Genomic DNA, 18,431 nt, shown 5'->3' with positions numbered 1-18,431 from the left:
GGGAGTAGCCTAAGATAGTGGAAGGTGTCCCTGTCCATGGCAGGGGGTTGGAACGAGATGAATTTTAGGTCCCTTCCAACCCAAACCCTTCTGGGATTCTGTGATTCCAACACTTGCACTCCATCTGCTTTTGGAGATCTGCCTTTCTGACAACTGCATGCTCTCATTTGGCAAATCTTATTTTCACAGCATTAAGCTTTTCTCACATAGAATAAATTTTACTAGCAGTGGTACATTAGTATCAGAACTTCTTCACTCACCTCAGTGCTGCAGGCAATTAACAAGAGAAGCAATTTTTACCGAAGGGCGCTTCTGGTACCACAATAACTTGCCAGACAACATTTTCTTCTCCTTGGCACTGCTGAATATCTGAAATTTGAGGAAAATTTCAGTCATTAGTTCTGACTAGTGTCATTCTAAGGAGAGGAATGTATCAGAATCTCTTATTCCATTCTGTACCAGCTTTGAGTTTTAACACTGAAAGAGCTCAACATAACCCACTTCAGGAAAATAATTCTTTAAGAAACCAAATCAAGAGTAAGGACTGTTCAATCCTGTCCACAGCTGACTCCCTCTGGGATTTATCTGAGACATTTGATCACTCTTAGAAAACAGAGACGTTACCCCTGACTAACTTATCAATGTCTTGTAAGGATCAATTATGTAGGCTGCAGTATAGGTCATAAGGGGTGCGAGGGAGCGCACCCCATAAAAAGCTACTCCATAAAAAGTAACTACTCCATAAAAATAGTTACTTAGGAATAATCTGATTTAGGCTAGAATGTCTCAAAAATATGTGACGTTTTGCAAGAAGAGGTGAAGGTCCAAACCACGACTTATAAAATATTCTAATGATGAGAACACTAACTATAACACTCTAGGAAAACTTACAATACTTCATATTGAATTGCCTTAAATACTCTGTATTGAATTGCCTTAAATACTCCATATCGAATAATCTTAATTATGTTGCTGCATGATTAAAGACTGAAGTATTAATTCAAACTCACGTCTGATCTCTGTTCACTTTTTACTCACACCAGATTTAATTACTCTAAGTGCGCTGATTTGCTATCGCTATAAAACAGTTAATGCCAAGACCAGTAAAGGCACCTCTGATAGACCCAAAGCTCATAAAAACAATTTTAATTTACCAAATGTTAAAACGCAGACACGGGAAGACAAACGTTTATTTCAGGTCAGGACCGCAGAGCGGAGATGCTGGAGAACACCTGAAGGTGTATCGTGAACAGAAACGCCGCAAGTCCCGCTTCAGCTTCTATCCCTGGTCTGAGGGCTGCGGAGATGGCGCTGGGCTCGGTGCCTCCCTGCCCTGCCCGGGCTCAGCGCTTCCCTCAGCCTTGGTGCTCCGGGCACGTCCCTCGGGGAGCGGTGTCCGAGCGCCCCGGAGCTCCGGCAGCAGAGCCAGCAGAGGCCGTGCATTCATCCCCGGGGCAGCGCGGTGGCGGAGCCGGCAATGAGGTGGCAATCGCGCCATTCCTGCGGCCCGCAGGCTCACCCGGCTCCCCGAGGACAGCGGGGGCAGCTCGGGCCGGCCCCGCTGCGGCCCGGCCCCGCCACCCTCCCGCCCTCCGGCCCCGGGGCTGGCTGAGGGAACCACAGAGGCACCGGGGCTGGAAAACACCGCTGGCACCATCGAGGGCAACCTGTACCCAACGCCACCCTGTCATCCAGACCGTGGGACAAGTGCCACAGCCAGCCTGTCCTTAAACACCTCCAGGGACAGTGACTCCACCGCCTCTCGGGCAGCCAGCCCTCTCCAATGTCTAATTCCCGTTTCCGGGAAGGAATTCCTCCAGATGTGCGACCTGAGCCTCTCCTGGCGCAGCTCAGCCACCCCTGGCCGGGGAGGGCGGTCAAAGGAGAGGGGCAGTGGTGCGGAGGGAGCCCCACAGGACGCGGCGCCGCATCCCGGGAACGGGAAACGAAAGGGAAGGGAAAAGGATACGGAGCACTGGCGGCGGGGCTGGAGGTGTGGGCAGGGCGGGGGAAGCAGCGAGGAGCCCCGGCAGCGCCCGCTGCGCCCCGGCCGTGAAGGAGGCGGAGGACGGCGAGGGGCGGCCCGGGCGCGGCGTCCCCGTCCGCGCTCCCCCTGCCCAGCCCCGGCCATGAATATGTAACTCCCCTCTATTTCCCGAGCTCCATTGCGGAGCTGCCGCTCGCCATATTGTGCTGCGGGGGCTGCGGCGGCACCGCCGGCCACGGACTGAGGCGGCACCGGCGGGCGGTGAGCGCGAGGCCGGGGCTGGGGCTCTCTGTCCCCGCGGGACCGGGGCGGGTGCGGAGCCGCGGGTGCCTGGGCGCGGTGTCCGAGCGGGGCTGACCCCGGGCGGGGAGGCGGCGGGGCGGCTGCTGGGCTATTCCGGCGGGGCGGGGGTCGGGGTGTCCGGGAGGAGCCGTGGCCAGCGGCCCCATGGCAGCCTGGAGCCCCCGTTGCCCCCAACCCGGCCGTGCTGCGGGGCCGCGGGGCACCGAGCAGCCCCCCGGGCCAGCGTGGGGCTGCCGAGCCCGGAGCAGCCGGGGTATCCATCTGTACACACATACCTATATGCACGCAGCTATCTCCCTATGCGTGCGCGTAGGGATGCATATGAGGTGCATGTATGCAGCCCGGGAGCTGCAGGCAGAGGCAGAACGCGGCTCCATCGCAGCCGCAGTAGCGCAGCAGCAGCAGCAGCCGGCACCGCCGCTGCCATCCCCGGCCGGGGACAGCTCACGGACACGGCCCCGCGCCGCTCCCCTGGCTCTGCGCATCGCCACCCTGAGCGCTGCGATCCTGGGTGTGATTTATAGCTCGGCCTTGCCGGTCTTTTGTCTGTCCCGCAGCCCGTGCCGAGCGGTGCTGGCGGGGCGTGATGCTCACAAACTGGGGCTGGGAGCCACCCGGCTGCTCCCGGGAAAATGTCGCTTCCCACAGGGCAGCAGGTGCAGCAGGACGCTGTGCCGGGAGCCGAGGATGTGTCTCCTCCCTCCACATCGCTCCCGCTGCTTCCCGTACGAATTTAGCGCTTGCTTCTTGCCAAGTTTTGCATTCTGCAGGAGCTCTTCTGGATCGCTCGCCTTCCTTGCACCAACCCTATGGCACCGTGTGTCTATAAAACGAGCACTGAGCAATATTCTTCTCGGGATTTTTGTAAGCTGTTTGTTTTTCAGACCCTCTTCTATGGAAAATAATTGGATTAAGTGCCTAATTCTACAGAAATCCAGAGGACAGCTAGTAGAGAAAGATGATTTCCAGTACGATAATTCATAATCCAGCCCTGTTTGGAAGTGGTTGTAGCTGTGTGTGATAACTGTGCACTGCACATGGGCTTTTAAGGATTAAAGGGAATTGCTTGCATTTGAAAAACTGTGACTGGTGTGCAGGTGAAATTATTATTGCTTGGGGAGAATTCTTTCGTTGAGTGTCATTCATTCAGTGACAAAGACTCGATTTGTCATAGGAGTTCCCTGCAGAGGTACTCTGGTTTGTATTCGTCTGTGTTTCCATTAAAAACTTGTGTAATGAGATAATTTGACTTCCTTATACATCACGTCAAGCTCAGAGCTGACATTCAGCTGTCAGCGAAGACAGAGGCGCTGGCTGTGACAGCAGCGGATATGGATAAGCAGTATATTTGGAATTAAAAATATTTGTTGGAAGGTTTAGCTTTATTGGAGATGGGAGGAATTTTTGCTGGCCAGCATGAGCTGCAGTGTCAGGTACAAGTTTGTGGCTGGGTGTGACTGTGACAGTGCCTTTCAGCAATGATAGACAAATCAAGAGCATCTTTAAACCATTGCCCCCATGAATTGTCACTCACAGTGTTTAATAATATTGTTGTCGGCATTCAAATTTATGATAATAGAGGGACACAGACATTGGAGGTATTTCTTCACTTCTTCAGTGGCTAAAATTATTGGCTTTTGGCTTCAAAGCTTTGAAGCACCAGCCTTGCTGCAGCTGCCAAGAAAAGCACTTTCTGTCACATCTTAGAGGTGAAATAATACGCAGGTGCCAACAAAATAAATTGCATGGGTTTCCCTTGGTCAATGATGCTTTGTGTTTTAGGAGTGATGAGTGGGTGAGTAAGGTGATGATGGGTTGAGTATAAAGACTTGGTTGGGCATCTTGGGTGATCGGAGCAGAATTGTGGCATTTTCAGTGCTCTATTGTCATTGACTAGAAATACAGGCTACAGGAAAGCCATCAGTCTTATATGTGAAATAGACATTGGGCTAAGTGAATTTCTTCATCTTTCTTTTAACTCTTTCTCTTGCTTACAAAAAAAAAAAATTAATGGGGGAGGGAAATGAGCTTTAAAAATGAGACTCTGGTCTGCGACTGCTCAGGTGTATTTTTCTTAGGAGCACTGAATCTCCTCTTACTGAAGCACCAGCTCCAGGAACATGCATGAAAGAAGCATTGGAGTAAAGGAATTCCTTCCACTTTTTCTACCTTAAATACCTTTTACCTATTTTTTTTTTTTCTGAATAGGTCAGCAGCTTAATCATGATGCAGACAGAGTAAAGAGATTGGTGAAGAGATGCTGTTGAGCCTCAGCTTGCTTCTGCTTGGTGTTCTGTTGATTCAAATGACTGGCTGTCAGAGCTGACCTTAAATTCTTAATTTTCGAAGGAATGAGCAGCATTTGATATTGTGGAGCTGTTTAGACTTGTTGCAGTGGAGAAATATTTTAGGAATTACCCCTGTCTGCTTTCCCCCCACTTGTGGATGCTGGAGCTCTCTTGCAGACAGCGGGGAGTTAGCAGTAGTGCTCTGCTAACTAATTAAAACCTAATCATTCTTTACTCTTCACCTCTTGGGGATAACATTGCACTGTTTTGTGTAAGTATTGGTTTAAACTGTATTAAGTGTTGCTCCTGTAGTACTGTTCACAAAATGGACAGTCTTACTTGTGGGGGAGTCCTTGAAGCAGAAAATGTTCTTTGCTGTTGCCCCGCTTTAGGTGAGAGCTGCCCGCTTGCCAGATTCACTGTTTTGCTTTTATATATTTATTGCAGCTATTAAGTCAATCAGACATAAAATTGCTTGAGTCTTTTTGTCTCTCAAGCGTTGTGGGGGAGTTTATTTTCTGTTTATTAATAACCAAGCTGTCTTTTTGTTCTCATCAAGAAAATTCTGTCGCTGTTGGTTGTGGTTTCACTGCCAAGTGGGAGAACAATCCTTGTGGCTCTCTAACATAGCTCTTGGAAGGAACCTGGAATCCTGCACATACCTCTGGCAGAACAACAGTATTTATGAAGATGCAGAAGATTCTGAATTGTAGTGCATGGATGTTCATAGAATTTTTGTTAAAATGTACAGAAAATTTAAAGGTCACAACAGAGGTGCTGAAATAATTAAACTTCACTTCAGTGGTTGAAGTGCTCAGATCTTGCTTTTGGCAGCTGTTACTTCAAGGACACAACAAGAGAGTGGTAAGCCTCAAAAAAATGTGCCAGCAGAGCAGGGCAAGGAAAAATTAAAAACTAAATCTCATTAAAAATATCCTAAGGCAACACATATTATGAATTGTTTGTACAGTTTAGCTGCTGTGACGGATTCAACTTTTCTGGAGTTTGAAGCTTTACTTCTGTTTGCACCCAAAAGTTTTCAGTCCTTTATCCCTCCTGTTCTGATCTGATACAGCACTGAAATGAATTTTAGAAAGGAACTTTGGCTTTTCACCTTCTCAGCTGGTGATTAATTCTGAAGTCTAATGTTAATTTAAGAGATAAAGGACTTTATTTTTGAAATTCACCTGGGTAGTCACACACATACTATGCAGTACCATGTTTGATAATATGAAAAACTTGGCGTAAAATTTAACAAGCAGCAGATAAAATCACAGTTCTACTCACTCCCCCAGAGTTCTGCTTAATATTGTTGCTTCACAGGGCTAAATTGTAGCTTGGTATTGGCTGTTTTCCTCTTTATATGAATTCTTGGCTAAGGTCTTTGGCACATTTGAGGTCAAGTGTTTGCCTGATCTATTGACCCACTTGAATAGTGAAAAGTTGCTGTTCCTGTAACAGTTTTGGGTTTTGTTTCTACTCCTGGCAGAAGGCATTAATGTTGTAACATATTTTCATACTACTTTGGATGAGATATAGGTGATGTGAAAGGCTCAGTTCCAGGATTTGAGCTCTAATGATTAAAATAATCTTACTGCCTGAAGCATTAGAACAGTGGGCAATGTTTGCTTTTGTGTGGGTGTGTGTGTGTGTGTACCAAAACCTGAAAAGTTTTCAAATTAATCCTTTAAGATTAAAAAAAAAAAAAAGTCTAGGCTTTGTAATTTAGGAATAGCTTGGGTTTGACATGTGATGAGTTTGAGCAGGTGAATTCTGGACTCCTTAGAGGCAACTGATGATATAGATAGTTCTCTGGAAATGTCATGGTATTTTTATGTATTCCAGTTTTTCTAGCTGAGGAAATGTCTCAGAGGTTAGGGTACAGAACCGGGAATGAGGAGCTGACACTGAGGACTGAAGGTTATTGACAGGGATGGAGGGATCTGGGAGGTGGTGTGAAGAGGCCAGGTGCATGCAGAGTACAGACCTTGTTAGAATAAACTGAAATTTGAGCCTCAGCTCCACAGGAGGGATGTACCTGGGCTCACGGTGCTTCACTGCTTCCACACATTCCTGCTTTAAATCTACAGAGAACCACCAACCTAAAATCAGTCACATCTTTGTGTCATGTCCAGAAGTACATGGCTGTTCCCAACACTCATAAAACAGCCTGGAGTTTGATCAACAGTTTAATTTGGTACTTTATTTTCCCCTGTTGCCCTTGACATCTAAACCAGGAGGATTATCTTGCTTTGGACGCTTCTGTCAGCATGGGATTCGTGGAGCCCTTCCAGAGGCGTCCAGATGCACGGCAGATGGTTTGTGTGAGGTCACACTCCAGTGTCTCCAGGCCAGGAGCAGCAGCTTGACAGCCAGGTTGGAAATGCTGCCCAGCTCCATGCATTGATGCATCTCAGGCCAGGGAATTGTGAGTGGCTGTGAGCTGGAAGATTCCATACCTCAAAGGCAAAACGCTTTCTTAGGAGAGTAAATAACAGCCGAGAAGCTGTAAAAGACCACGTGCTTCCAAGGTTTCAGAAATGCCAGTATTATTTTTTCCCTCAGCCAGATGTCATCACACAACTTCAGAGGGAATACTAAACATACTAGATTATAATCTAGTACCAGTTGTCCTGGATTACAGCTGGATGTAAAGCTACCTGAACTGCCAGGGAAGTGCAGGGAAGGTTAATTCCTTCACATAGTGTCTTCCAGATTGTGTGGATTTTTTTAAAATCAAGCTCTAAGCCAACAAGTAAAACCAGAAAAAAACCTTACATTTCAGAATGCTTTAATTGAATAATTTGAAATGAATGATTGAGTTGAGCACTCTGTGAAAACGTGCAGTCTGTTCCCAATACTAGTCATAGTGTGAGAGAGAGTAAAACTTAAAGCTCTAAACCTTTTAAATTTCCAAGTAACTGCACTATGAATACCTGTTTTTAAAGGAATTAATCCTGAAGAAAACCCAGAAATGGTTGAAAGTACTGTTGAATTTGGCACACTGAATAGAGGTCTGACTGTCTTACTGTTTTAAGTCCAAATATTTACCTTTTACAACTTGGAACAGAACTCAGTTATTTCAAAGATTTTAATACTCTCTAAAAATATGTGTAATTTTTTTTTAAAGAGCCTGATGCAATTTTTTTCCTCATAAGTGTTTTCTTTTTCATGAAAGTATCACAGAAAGTTGAATGGGGGTGGTGTGGTTATGGTCACACCTGAGCTGGGTTTGTGGGTTCTCTCTCCATCTGCTGGGTACCATTCCAGCCTTTCTCTGATCTCAAGGTGTGCTGACACAACCACACTGCAGATGCTCTCTGGCCTTTGTCTGGGCTGAAACAGGCCCAGCAAAGCATTTTGGAGCATAATCCAGGTTGTGAGGGATCCCTGATGGCGTCCCCTGCTCCCTGTTTCAAGCAGGACCACCATCAAGGTTAGTGCTGGGCTAGAGCTCAGCAAATGTTACATATTCAGACCTGACACTTTTTCAGCAATAGGACTAAGGAGCTTTTACTCACTGGTGGATCTGAGGGTGGAAACCTGTGAAAAATGAGCTGGAAAGGGCAGGAGCAGAGAAATGGTGGTGCTGAGCTCCTCCTTTGGATGCCCACAGATCTGACTGCTCTAAGTGGACAGTTTTACTGGACAGTTTCAGGAGTGGGATATCCAAATGCCCACCCTACTTCAGTCATGACTACATTGGAGTAAATAATTAGGTATATTTCTGTTTAAGAGGTTCTGAAGTGGATGTGGTGTGTAACAAGTGTGGATATTAGTCTGCTGGAGTTTTTTGTGCAAGCACATTTGGAAGAAGGACATCCCAGCATAAATTCCCCAGCCAGTGAGCAGGCAAGAGATCCAAGGGCCTTCCAGACAGGGTGTTTCTTACTTGTATTTTTCCTGTAAATGCCTGTTTTCCAGTGCTTCAGGAACAAGGCTTATATTCTTAAATTTTTAAATCACAACTGGTTTTCTTCAGATTTGTTGAGGTGTATTATATCGATTTATCAATCCTCTCTGACTTTGACAGTGACAGATGTGTTACCCTGTAATTATGGAGTTTGAGCTCAGGGTTTTTGCTGTGCCTGAAGACTGAGTCAGTCTGAAGGGTTGCAGGGGCCCATATAATATTGATTAAGGTGGTTTTCTTAATGATTGACAAGAATGGCCCTCTGGCCACAGCCTTAATCCAAACAACTACTGCTTGTTGGTGGCTCTGAGAGAGAGAGGTTTGGACTGCCAGAGGGCCAGGGTTAGATGGGATATTGGGAAGAAATTTCTGAATTTCTGCCTGTGAGGGTGGGGAGGCCCTGGCACAGGGTACCCAGAGAAGCTGTGGCTGCCCCTGGATCCCTGGGAATGTCCAAGGCCAGGTTGGAGAGGGCTTGGAGCAGCCTGGGATACTGGAAGGTGTCCCTGCCCATGGCAGGGGTTGGGACTGGATGGTGTTAAAGCTTCCTTCAAACCCAAAGTATTCCAGGATTCTGTGATTCTAATTAATAGACATACTAGTGCATGTGGCTATTTTATGTCAGGCTTTTTTTTCCCTCCTTCCTCAAAAAGAAGGAGAATACCAAGTGAGAAAACTCTGATTTCTGTGCCTGGATGAAAGTAGATCCAATACTCTGCACAGATTATCTTGCTTTTCCCTTTACAATTAATTAAAACTTATATAGTAACCTTGTTCTCCAGAGAATTTGGGACTTTTCGTAGAGAACTTAATGGAAAATAGATTATAATGTATGTGGTAGATGCCAGTAGAAAATGCATTTGGCTGCTGAATAAAAGGGTCTGGAAACCCATATTTAAAGAAGGAATAAAGGCACTTCTATTTCTTCCACCTACAAAGAAGGTTTGCAACTGCAGTCTTGCCACTTACATAGTTACAATTATTTTTTTAAACATACCACTCTCTGGGATAAGTTTTCCTGCTCAAGGCAGGCGTTTTTTGGAGTCATGGGAAGCAATGCCTCCTCTCCTCCAACATAATAGCATTTTCTGTTCAGAAACAATTTCTTCTGTTACTTTGCAGACTTTTTCACATCTGCAGTGACTCTGTATGGTAATTTTGCCTCATCTCATACAATAATAGTAAAATTTTGATGGAACAGCAGTGCTGTTTTTTAAATTATTATTATTACTATTTAAATTATGCAGTGACTGGGTTTCTCTTGACCTTTGAGTATCCTTCAAACTTCTGCTGGGAAAGCCCACGGGATGTGATTTGAAGAAGGAAAAGCCCTCGTGGTGTGCTCCAGTGAGCACATTTGACTGGTGTGCTGTGTCCTGTCTCATTTTGCCCTTCCACTCGCTGTAGGAAGCAGACCCTGCCTGACCCATGTGCCTGTTTGGAAGTGGATGTTTGAGGAATATTTTCCACATCAGGTGGCATTTGTGGCCCATGTTCTCTGGCCTTCAGTTCTGTGTCACTTTTGTTTAACAACTGAATTGATTTTTGCCAAGTGTTCACGGCTGAGCAGCTCCCCCAGTTCTCCTGAGTGGTAGAAGCAGGGGATTATCCTTGTGTGACACAGCAGAGCCTGGTACGTGGGGGGACTGCTGTTCCCTGGAGCCTCTGCTGGGCTGGACACACACTGCTGTGGCTTGGGAGGGGAGAGGTTCCTGAGCCAGACCCACTTGAGTGCTCAGCCCATGTCCCTTCTTTCCCCAGCCATGTCTCAGGCCGTGCAGACCAACGGGACGCAGCCTCTGAGCAAGACATGGGAGCTCAGTCTGTACGAGCTGCAGAGAACACCCCAGGTAATCCCAGAGCTGTGGCACTGCTGGGCTTGGGAGGCACCTCTGGAGGTCACCCAGCCCCCAGGCAGACCCCCCTCTGGGTCACCAGAGCAGGTGACACAGGGGCACATCCAGGGGGGTTTGGGATGTCTCCAGAGAGGGGGACTCCACTCCCTGGGCAGCTGTTCTGGGCTCTGCACCTTCCAAGGAAAGAAGTTCTTCCTCGTGTTGAGTGGAGCTTGTGTTTTAGTTTATGGCCATTGCTCCTCATCCTTTTATGTCCTTACAAACAGCAGAGCTTTACCCACTGGCAGCTCTTAACAGAGTCTGGCACTGTTCTCTGACACCCCTTGGAGATACTTCTATATATTAATGAGATTCCCCTCTCCGTCCTCTCGCCTCCAGACTGACCAGGCCCAACTCCCACAGTCTCTCTTCATCAGAGAGATGCTCCAAACCGTTCATCAGCTTCATGGCCTCCCCTGGACCCTCTCCAGCAGCTCCTTATGTTTATTGTGTGTTGCAGGGCCGGCAGCACTGGGGTTTTGTGTGCTTGATGTGTTTGTGTGTCGTGTCTCTCTGCTGTGTTTCCTTGGGTAAAACACACTGTCTCCATGAGGAGGGGACTCAATCCCAGGAAAGAACCTTTCCCTTCTTTGCTGCCAGGAAGCCATCACAGATGGCCTGGAGATCGTGGTGTCCCCCAGGAGCCTGCACAGCGAGCTCATGTGTCCCATCTGCCTGGACATGCTCAAGAACACCATGACCACCAAGGAGTGTCTGCATCGCTTCTGCGCCGACTGCATCATCACTGCCCTCAGGAGCGGGTACGTGAGCGCTGCCAGGGGACACGGCCAGGGCACAGGGGAGGGACACTGCCAGGGGACACTGCCAGGGTGTGGGGAAGGGACACTGCCAGGATGCGGTGGGGATGACACTGCCAGGGCATGGGGAGGTGACACTGCCAGGGCATGGGGATGGGACACTGCCAAGGCATGGGGAGGGGACATTGCCAAGGATGGGACACTGCTGGGAAGAGGGATGGAACACTGCCAGAGGACAAGAAGGGGATGCTGCCAGGAGCAGGGATGAACACTGTGGAGGGAAGAAGGCTTAGACAGTCCATTGCACTCCAGGTGGAAGTGTCCTTGGCGGGGGTGATGTGGGACAGTCACTGTGCACTGGGAGTTTCTGAATGTGCAGCACACTTTTCAAGTCCTGTTTTTCCATGTTCAGCTGTTTCTGGAAGACAGATCAAATTGCTTCCTCATGAAAAATAATTTCATCATTTTGTGTCTTGCAAGGAGTTGAAGGTCTCTTTTGTATTCTTTTTGTCCTTTAGATCCAGTAACAGTGAAACAAAAATACACATTACTGACAAAAATGGGGTTCATTTCCCTTATTCTTTCTTTTCCTAACGATATATTTCAAATTATGTGACCTTCAGCCATTTCAAATTATGTGTCCTGTGAGTGTTGGAAAAAATGGAATCATAGAATCCCGGAATGATTTGTCTTGGAAGGAACCTTAAAGCCCATCCAGTCCCACTGCTGCCATGGGCAGGGACCCCTTCCACCAGCCCAGAGTGTTCCAAGCCCCATCCAACCTGGCTTGGACACTGCCAGAGATCCAGGGGCAGCCACAGCTTCTCTGGGCACCCTGTGCCAGGGCCTGCCCACCCTCACAGGGAAGAATTTCCTCCTAAGACTATGCCTCTGTATAATTTCCATTAGACATCCATTTTTTCTAGGTAAAAATCTATCCAGAAAAAGAAGAGAAGAAGGGAACTTAGGACTTCTGAGCTCTTCAGTCTAAAGTTTGCTCAAACATACTTTAAAATAGAAAAGCAGCGGGGAGAGATCTGTTTGGGATCTTTGTTTAAATATCTGCAACCACCTGACATGTCAAGAAACAGAAGCCCCTTTCCAGATTTACTGTAAACACTGAGTCTTAGTGAGCACCTTGCCCAAGAATGGAAGCAACAGGGCAGAGTTTTGTTACTGCTGGAGAGTTAAGTGTTGTTTGCTTCCTTCTTGCCCATGTCCAGGAACAAAGAATGTCCCACATGTCGCAAAAAGCTCGTTTCCAAAAGATCCCTGCGGCCAGACCCCAATTTCGACGCTCTCATCAGTAAGATTTACCCGAGCCGGGATGAGTACGAGGCTCATCAGGAGAGGGTGCTGGCCAGGATCAGCAAGCACAACAACCAGCAAGCCCTGAGTCACAGCATCGAGGAGGGATTAAAGATTCAGGCTATGAACAGGTACATAATCACCTCGTTTGCCTTGAGGCTAAAAATACAAAGCCTGTCCTCCTGCCCTGTGGAGCTTGAGAATCTGTTCCTCCTCTGGTACCTGCCAAAAGAGTTTTTAACCTTTGACAAAAGGATTTTTAACCTTTTATCTACCATCAGAAATCTCTGTATCACTCCCTGTAACTTCTGTGGCAGCCTGACAGAAACTTCAGCTTAGCTTTACCCAATTATGGCTGTCGTGTCTTAGATAAGAAACCATAACACCATGAATCCTGTACCAAAATGCTACCCTTACATGCCAATAAATGCACAGAATACCAGGACTTGGGGCTTAGTTGAGACTTAATTCACAGGCTGGAATATGTGGTGTTTACACCATGGTGAAATTCCAGATGTGCATTTAAACCTAAGAGAGCCAGCTGGGAGAGAGGCTCCAAACTTTGCATGATAAAGCATGGTGTGATTTAATAATTTCAATCACATGTGGATGTGATAATTCTAATAATGTGTGATAATTCTAATCCATGCTTGGATGAAAATAATGGTCTGCAATTGCCTGAAAAACAACTGTGTGAAGTTAAAACAGTCTTAAAGCATAGCTAAAAGATATTTGAGGGACATGAAAATATGAATAGTTCTGTCTGAGTATCTTGCTCTACTAAAGAATTAATATTAGTAAGTTTTTTAACTTTAAATGGCTCTGAAATATTCAGTGCTTGCATGTGCACATGCCTCACCTGGGGAGGAGGGTGTGTTGTGACCTGGCTGGATTCTGGATGGGTCAGGCTGTGTCTGTGCCTGTTTGTGGCCAGGTTGCAGCGGGGCAAGAAGCAGCAGATTGAGAACGGCAGCGGGGCCGAGGACAACGGCGACAGCTCCCACTGCAGCAATGCCTCCACACACAGCAACCAGGAAGCTGGGCCCAGCAACAAGAGGACCAAAACCTCAGATGACTCTGGGCTGGAGCTGGACAACAACAACACCACTGTGGCCATAGATCCCGTGATGGACGGGGCCAGTGAGATTGAGCTGGTGTTCAGGCCTCACCCCACCCTCATGGAGAACGATGACAGTGCGCAGACAAGGTCAGTGGCCCTTTGCCATCTCCTGGTGTTCTGCTGCTATTTCCCGATGATTTGGTTTTCCATCACTTCTTGGGGCTTCTGAACATCAATTTACTTCAGTTACACCGCATCCTGTTTAACTGTATCACAGGATGAAGTGGCAGGGACCCTAAAGCCCATCCAGTGCCACCCCCTGCCATGGGCAGGGACACCTTCCACTATCCCAGGGTGCTCCAAGCCACATCCAGCCTGGCCTTGGACACTGCCAGGGATCCAGGGGCAGCCACAGCTTCTCTCAGCACCCTGTGCCAAGGCCAGATGCAAATAAGCACTCTCCCCTTCTTTCTGTTCCAAGTCAGGTAGATAGTGCTGCTCAACTATTATAAAAAATACGATCTTAAGCTGTTTTAAGCTTTTGATCACAAATAAAGATATTTTTAAGGTTTTTTAGCATTGCAGTTCAGTAGTGGGATGATCGTGTTACATCAGCCTCTTTCTACTTACTCTAAGATTCTTTGGGAATAAACAAACCTTGTATAAGTGTCAGCAGTTTCCAGAGTAGCTTTGTGTCAGCAGGATTTGCAGGCTAGCTGCTTTTCCTGACTTTTTTTTGTTCATAATCCAGTCCAAGCACAGATTGCAAGTTCTGGCTCACAGCAGAGAGTAGTTGTATGGTGTTTCCTCAGGTCTTTTCTTGGCTTTGTCTGCTGATGAGACATCTCTCTGTGATGTGTGTAAATCTATGCAAATCTTCAGCTGGGAACTGTCTCTAAAAGCCTTTTCACAGCTGACCTTTAATATTTGGGGCGTTGCAGATGGCTTTTCCCACAGCTGCTGTTCAGTCAGTACTGACAAATCTGTGGAAATTCTTCTTGGCTGCTGTCACAGGTACATCAAGACCTCAGGCAATGCCACAGTTGATCACCTGTCCAAGTACCTGGCAGTGAGGCTGGCCTTGGAGGAGCTGAGGAGCAAAGGAGAGTCCAACCAGATGAACCTGGACACGGCCAGTGAGAAGCAGTACACCATCTACATCGCCACCGCTGCCGGCCAGTTCACCGTAAGCACTGCGCCCGGCTGGGCACAGCCCTGCTGCACCCCTGCTCCAAACACACTGCTGGGCTCAGGGGAAGTTCATGGCACCAGCTTATTTAGCAGCAGATCAGTTGTTTTTTGGCAAAAACTTGGTTGGTAGAAAAGGAGGCATAGAAATTAAATGGGGAAAATGCAGTGATGGCACCAACCATGACGCCATTCTTTTCTTCTCCAATTAAAATTGAAGAGAGAAAAATGTTACTTCACTTTAGAATCTTTGTGGTTTTTAGCTTGCAACTTGTTGTCATCTTAGTGCGAAGCTCCCATACCTTCTCAGTGATTTCTCACGTGTAGCTCCTTGCAGTACCGACTCCACTTCTTCCTCACAGCACAGCCAACAAACTCCAACACCCTTCTCACCCAGCTAAGCCACTCTTTTACAGCACTCATCCTTATTGGACACAGCTGTGGCCTGTTAAGGGCAGGGCTGCTCCTAATTTTGGTAATTAGTGCAGCTGCAACTCCTCAGGAGTGAGATTGCCTTCTACACTATCTTTCTTACATTCTTTCCCCCCACAACTTGTGCCACATTACTGGTGACTCCTTCAAGCCAGCACATTTAAGCATTGATTTCAGTAGCCTGTTTCTCAGCACAATACCAGAATACCTAATTTATTCCTGTTTTGCTGTTCTCTTCTAGGTGCTAAATGGGTCCTTTTCCCTGGAACTGGTCAGTGAGAAGTACTGGAAAGTGAACAAACCCATGGAACTGTACTATGCCCCCACCAAGGAGCACAAATAAGTGCTGGGAAACTGGGATGGAACTAACTCTTTTTTTAGCTACAACTTCTTTAATATTAAAATAAGGCACCACCAGTATCTTCATGGACAGCACACGTGGTGCCTTCAGGCACTCAGTATACTCAGTAATATGACTAGACAGTATTCTGGGCTGTACTTAATTTAGTCTTTGGGTTGGGTTTTTTTGTTTTTCCCTAGGAGACTAAATGACCTCCAGTGCATTCCAGTGTTTGAGATGCTTTTTTGTTCCTCATGCATGATATCTGATCCAGTGTTCCGGTTTGGAATGGCTTCGTTTTGTCCAGGTAAATCTGGATTTCTGCTCCATCAGACACAGTTATAGTAGCCTCTGTGAAGTGTGGAGTGTTGGGTGGCCAAGGAAGTCTGTTCAATAGTAGCATATGCCAAGGAATGTGTTAAGTGTTGGAATTTGGTGACTGTTATCCATCTGAAGAATTGATTGGCAGAGAATGGGTTTGGGATTGTCTTGCAGCTAGAGGTAATCTGATTCCCTAGGAAAGGTTCATTAAGACATTTTCTTGTGAACAGAGGTGAGTTTTGCATCTTGTGAGAGGTATTGCTGCCCATGGCAGGGGCTTGGACTGACATGGTGTTTAAGGTTCCTTCCAAGTCCAACCATCCTAGGATTCTGGGATTCCAAAGAGAGCTGCAGTGAGAAAACTGACATTTTAAAACCTTCCTGTTTACTGGGCTTAATTTAATACTTCAGTGCAAAGTGGTTGATCAGATTGGTTTTGTTTTTAATGGCTGTTTCCAAACCCATAACTCTTCCCTATGCAGGACATGCCAGTCTTGATTCCTGCCTGGCCCCTCCTGCAATGTTGCCCTGTCCTCACAGCTGAACTGAAGGAAATCTGGATGTTTCATAGCCCTGCTCTGTTTGCTAGAGTAGGATCTCTGTTGTGAATGTGCTGTAAAGAACTGTCCAGAAAATTTTTTTGTTAAAGCAAATCCCCCAAATTCCAGCACACAGCCATCAAAATGCCTTGCTTTGGGGAATTGTGCCACCCCAGCAGGGACCTTTCCCAGTGTCAGTGTGAGTAGTGAAGACTTCAATTGTTTGCTGCTCCAAGATTCTCCTTTTGTTACTTTGCCATAGCTTTAACAAACATGGCTTAGCACTTTGGAAGACAACTTCAGTACTTGACAAAGTTTACCATTTAGTGTCTTACTTTTAGGCTCAAGTTTCCCAACGTGGCGGTGGGCTGTGCCGTAAGGCCCGGTAGCTGCTGGTCATTTGCATGTACAGCCCCTGTTCCCTGGTTCTGGACCTTGCTGTGGCTCTGAGGGGGCAGCTTGACCTGTTCCATGTCTTGTCTGAAGGGAAGCTGTCACCACGAGGCTCCCTTTGCTCTGAGACTTGCTGATGAACCCTCCCCTGTTTTCCCCTGAGGCTCAAAGCAAAAGGAGTTGGTGGCAGGTTGGAAGCACCAGGCTTTACTCCACAGTGTGTGGTTTACACTCCTCCTGTGTCCTGCCTGGACTCCCACTGGCTTTGGCATGTGATACAAAAGTATTCTGCTGCTGGGGGATTCTCCTGGGAAGGACTTGCCCTTCCCTGGCTCTGGGCTTTCCTATCACTTGTAAATAGTGTCCCTGCTGGCTGCTGTTCAGATCAGCTTTATCCCGCTGTGGAAACTGCACAGGCTTCTTTGAGTAACTTAATTATTTCCTCTGACTGGAGAGCCTTGGGCTTTTGTGACATGAAATGGAAGAGTTCAGGCCCCAGAGCACAGAGGGGCAGCTATTAGGAACCTGTTTTTGCTGACTTTGTGAAGCGTTGCTGTATAGACTGTAGTGCATGTCCACGGAATATAACGGGGGGTGGGGGAGTGGCTGTGCTAAACGCTTTAAAGTTACTGGGGAGAACTTCTAGATTAGTGCCAGCATCCCTCCTGGGGGAGCTGAGGGGAGGGACAGTCCCTTAAGCAAGAGAGGTGTTGTGAAGCTGAGCAGTCTGTCTAGGAGCTGTCACTTTGTCTCCAGTTTTTTTGAAAAGCGTGAGAGAATGTGAAGCTTTTATTTTCATGTTGTAGTGAATTTCCTGAATATTTATGTTCTTTAAATATTATATATATAATGTAGTTGTTTGATTAAACCATTGATTGCACTGTGACTCTTTAGTGCTATAAACTATTTTATTTTCCAAATGCCATTATTCTTCCCCTTTTAAAGCCATGTTCTTTTTTAAGTACATAAAGTGTGTTACGTACGGGTAAGCCTAATATCCAACTAAAGTATCTCCTATCCAACTAAAGTCCCACTGAAATGCTCAAATTGACAATAAAAGCAAAAATGTTATCAACAACCTGTTGGGAATTGCAGTGCTGCTTCCTCTTCTGGTGGATGAAGGACCCCCTTTGGGCAGTGTTTTTGTTCATGCTGCTATGCCTGGGGCTGTGTAGGTGCAGCTCAGCCCCACCAGTGGTGGCTGTTACAGTCCCCTGAGAGCAGCTCAGCTCCTGAGCCTTGAGTGACAAAAAGGGGCACACAGAAGGTGTCAGCTCTTCCACTGACCTGTCACACGTGCTGCTGTTCCAACCAGATCCTGCAGCCTGAGGAAGGGGATGAAGGATTTTCACAGCACTCTGGTTAAGCCCAGCAACTTTGGGTGCATTTAACTATTGGACACCTTTAGTCAAGAGCAGCACAGAGCAACTGTAATGAACCCCTTCAGCTGAGGTGCATTGTTTAGAGATCAGGTTTTGTTCCTTTCCTTGTTTTCTCTCTACATTCACCACAGCTTTTAACCAGAGGATGCACCTTGAGTTAAGAGGCAATGCTTGAGTATGCCCAGTGTGGGGTTTCTTGAGATGTACTGAATATGAACATCTCTGACTGAAGAAATCCTGCTGCTCTCTGGGCCGCCATTGGTTACCCAAATTGCCTCTGAACAGCTTCAACTCCCAGAAAGCTTCCTGGCCATGTGGATCTGT

The 18,431-nt window shown here is 47.0% G+C and overlaps 1 protein-coding gene across 1 annotated transcript; it reads left to right on the top strand.

Annotated features, from left to right (window-relative positions):
• Positions 1–2,233: 2,233 nt before the first annotated feature.
• Positions 2,234–17,762, top strand: RNF2 (ring finger protein 2). Its single transcript, XM_058808629.1, has 7 exons — positions 2,234–2,248; positions 10,253–10,341; positions 10,987–11,147; positions 12,368–12,583; positions 13,387–13,659; positions 14,527–14,698; positions 15,374–17,762. The coding sequence occupies exons 2-7, from the start codon at positions 10,255–10,257 to the stop codon at positions 15,473–15,475; spliced, it is 1,011 nt and encodes a 336-aa protein (XP_058664612.1). The 5' UTR covers positions 2,234–2,248; positions 10,253–10,254; the 3' UTR covers positions 15,476–17,762.
• Positions 17,763–18,431: the final 669 nt, after the last annotated feature.

Source organism: Ammospiza caudacuta, chromosome 7 (assembly GCF_027887145.1).
Source record: "Ammospiza caudacuta isolate bAmmCau1 chromosome 7, bAmmCau1.pri, whole genome shotgun sequence".
In the NCBI taxonomy this organism is placed as follows: domain Eukaryota; kingdom Metazoa; phylum Chordata; class Aves; order Passeriformes; family Passerellidae; genus Ammospiza; species Ammospiza caudacuta.
This window is presented reverse-complemented; position numbering and strand designations above follow the sequence as displayed.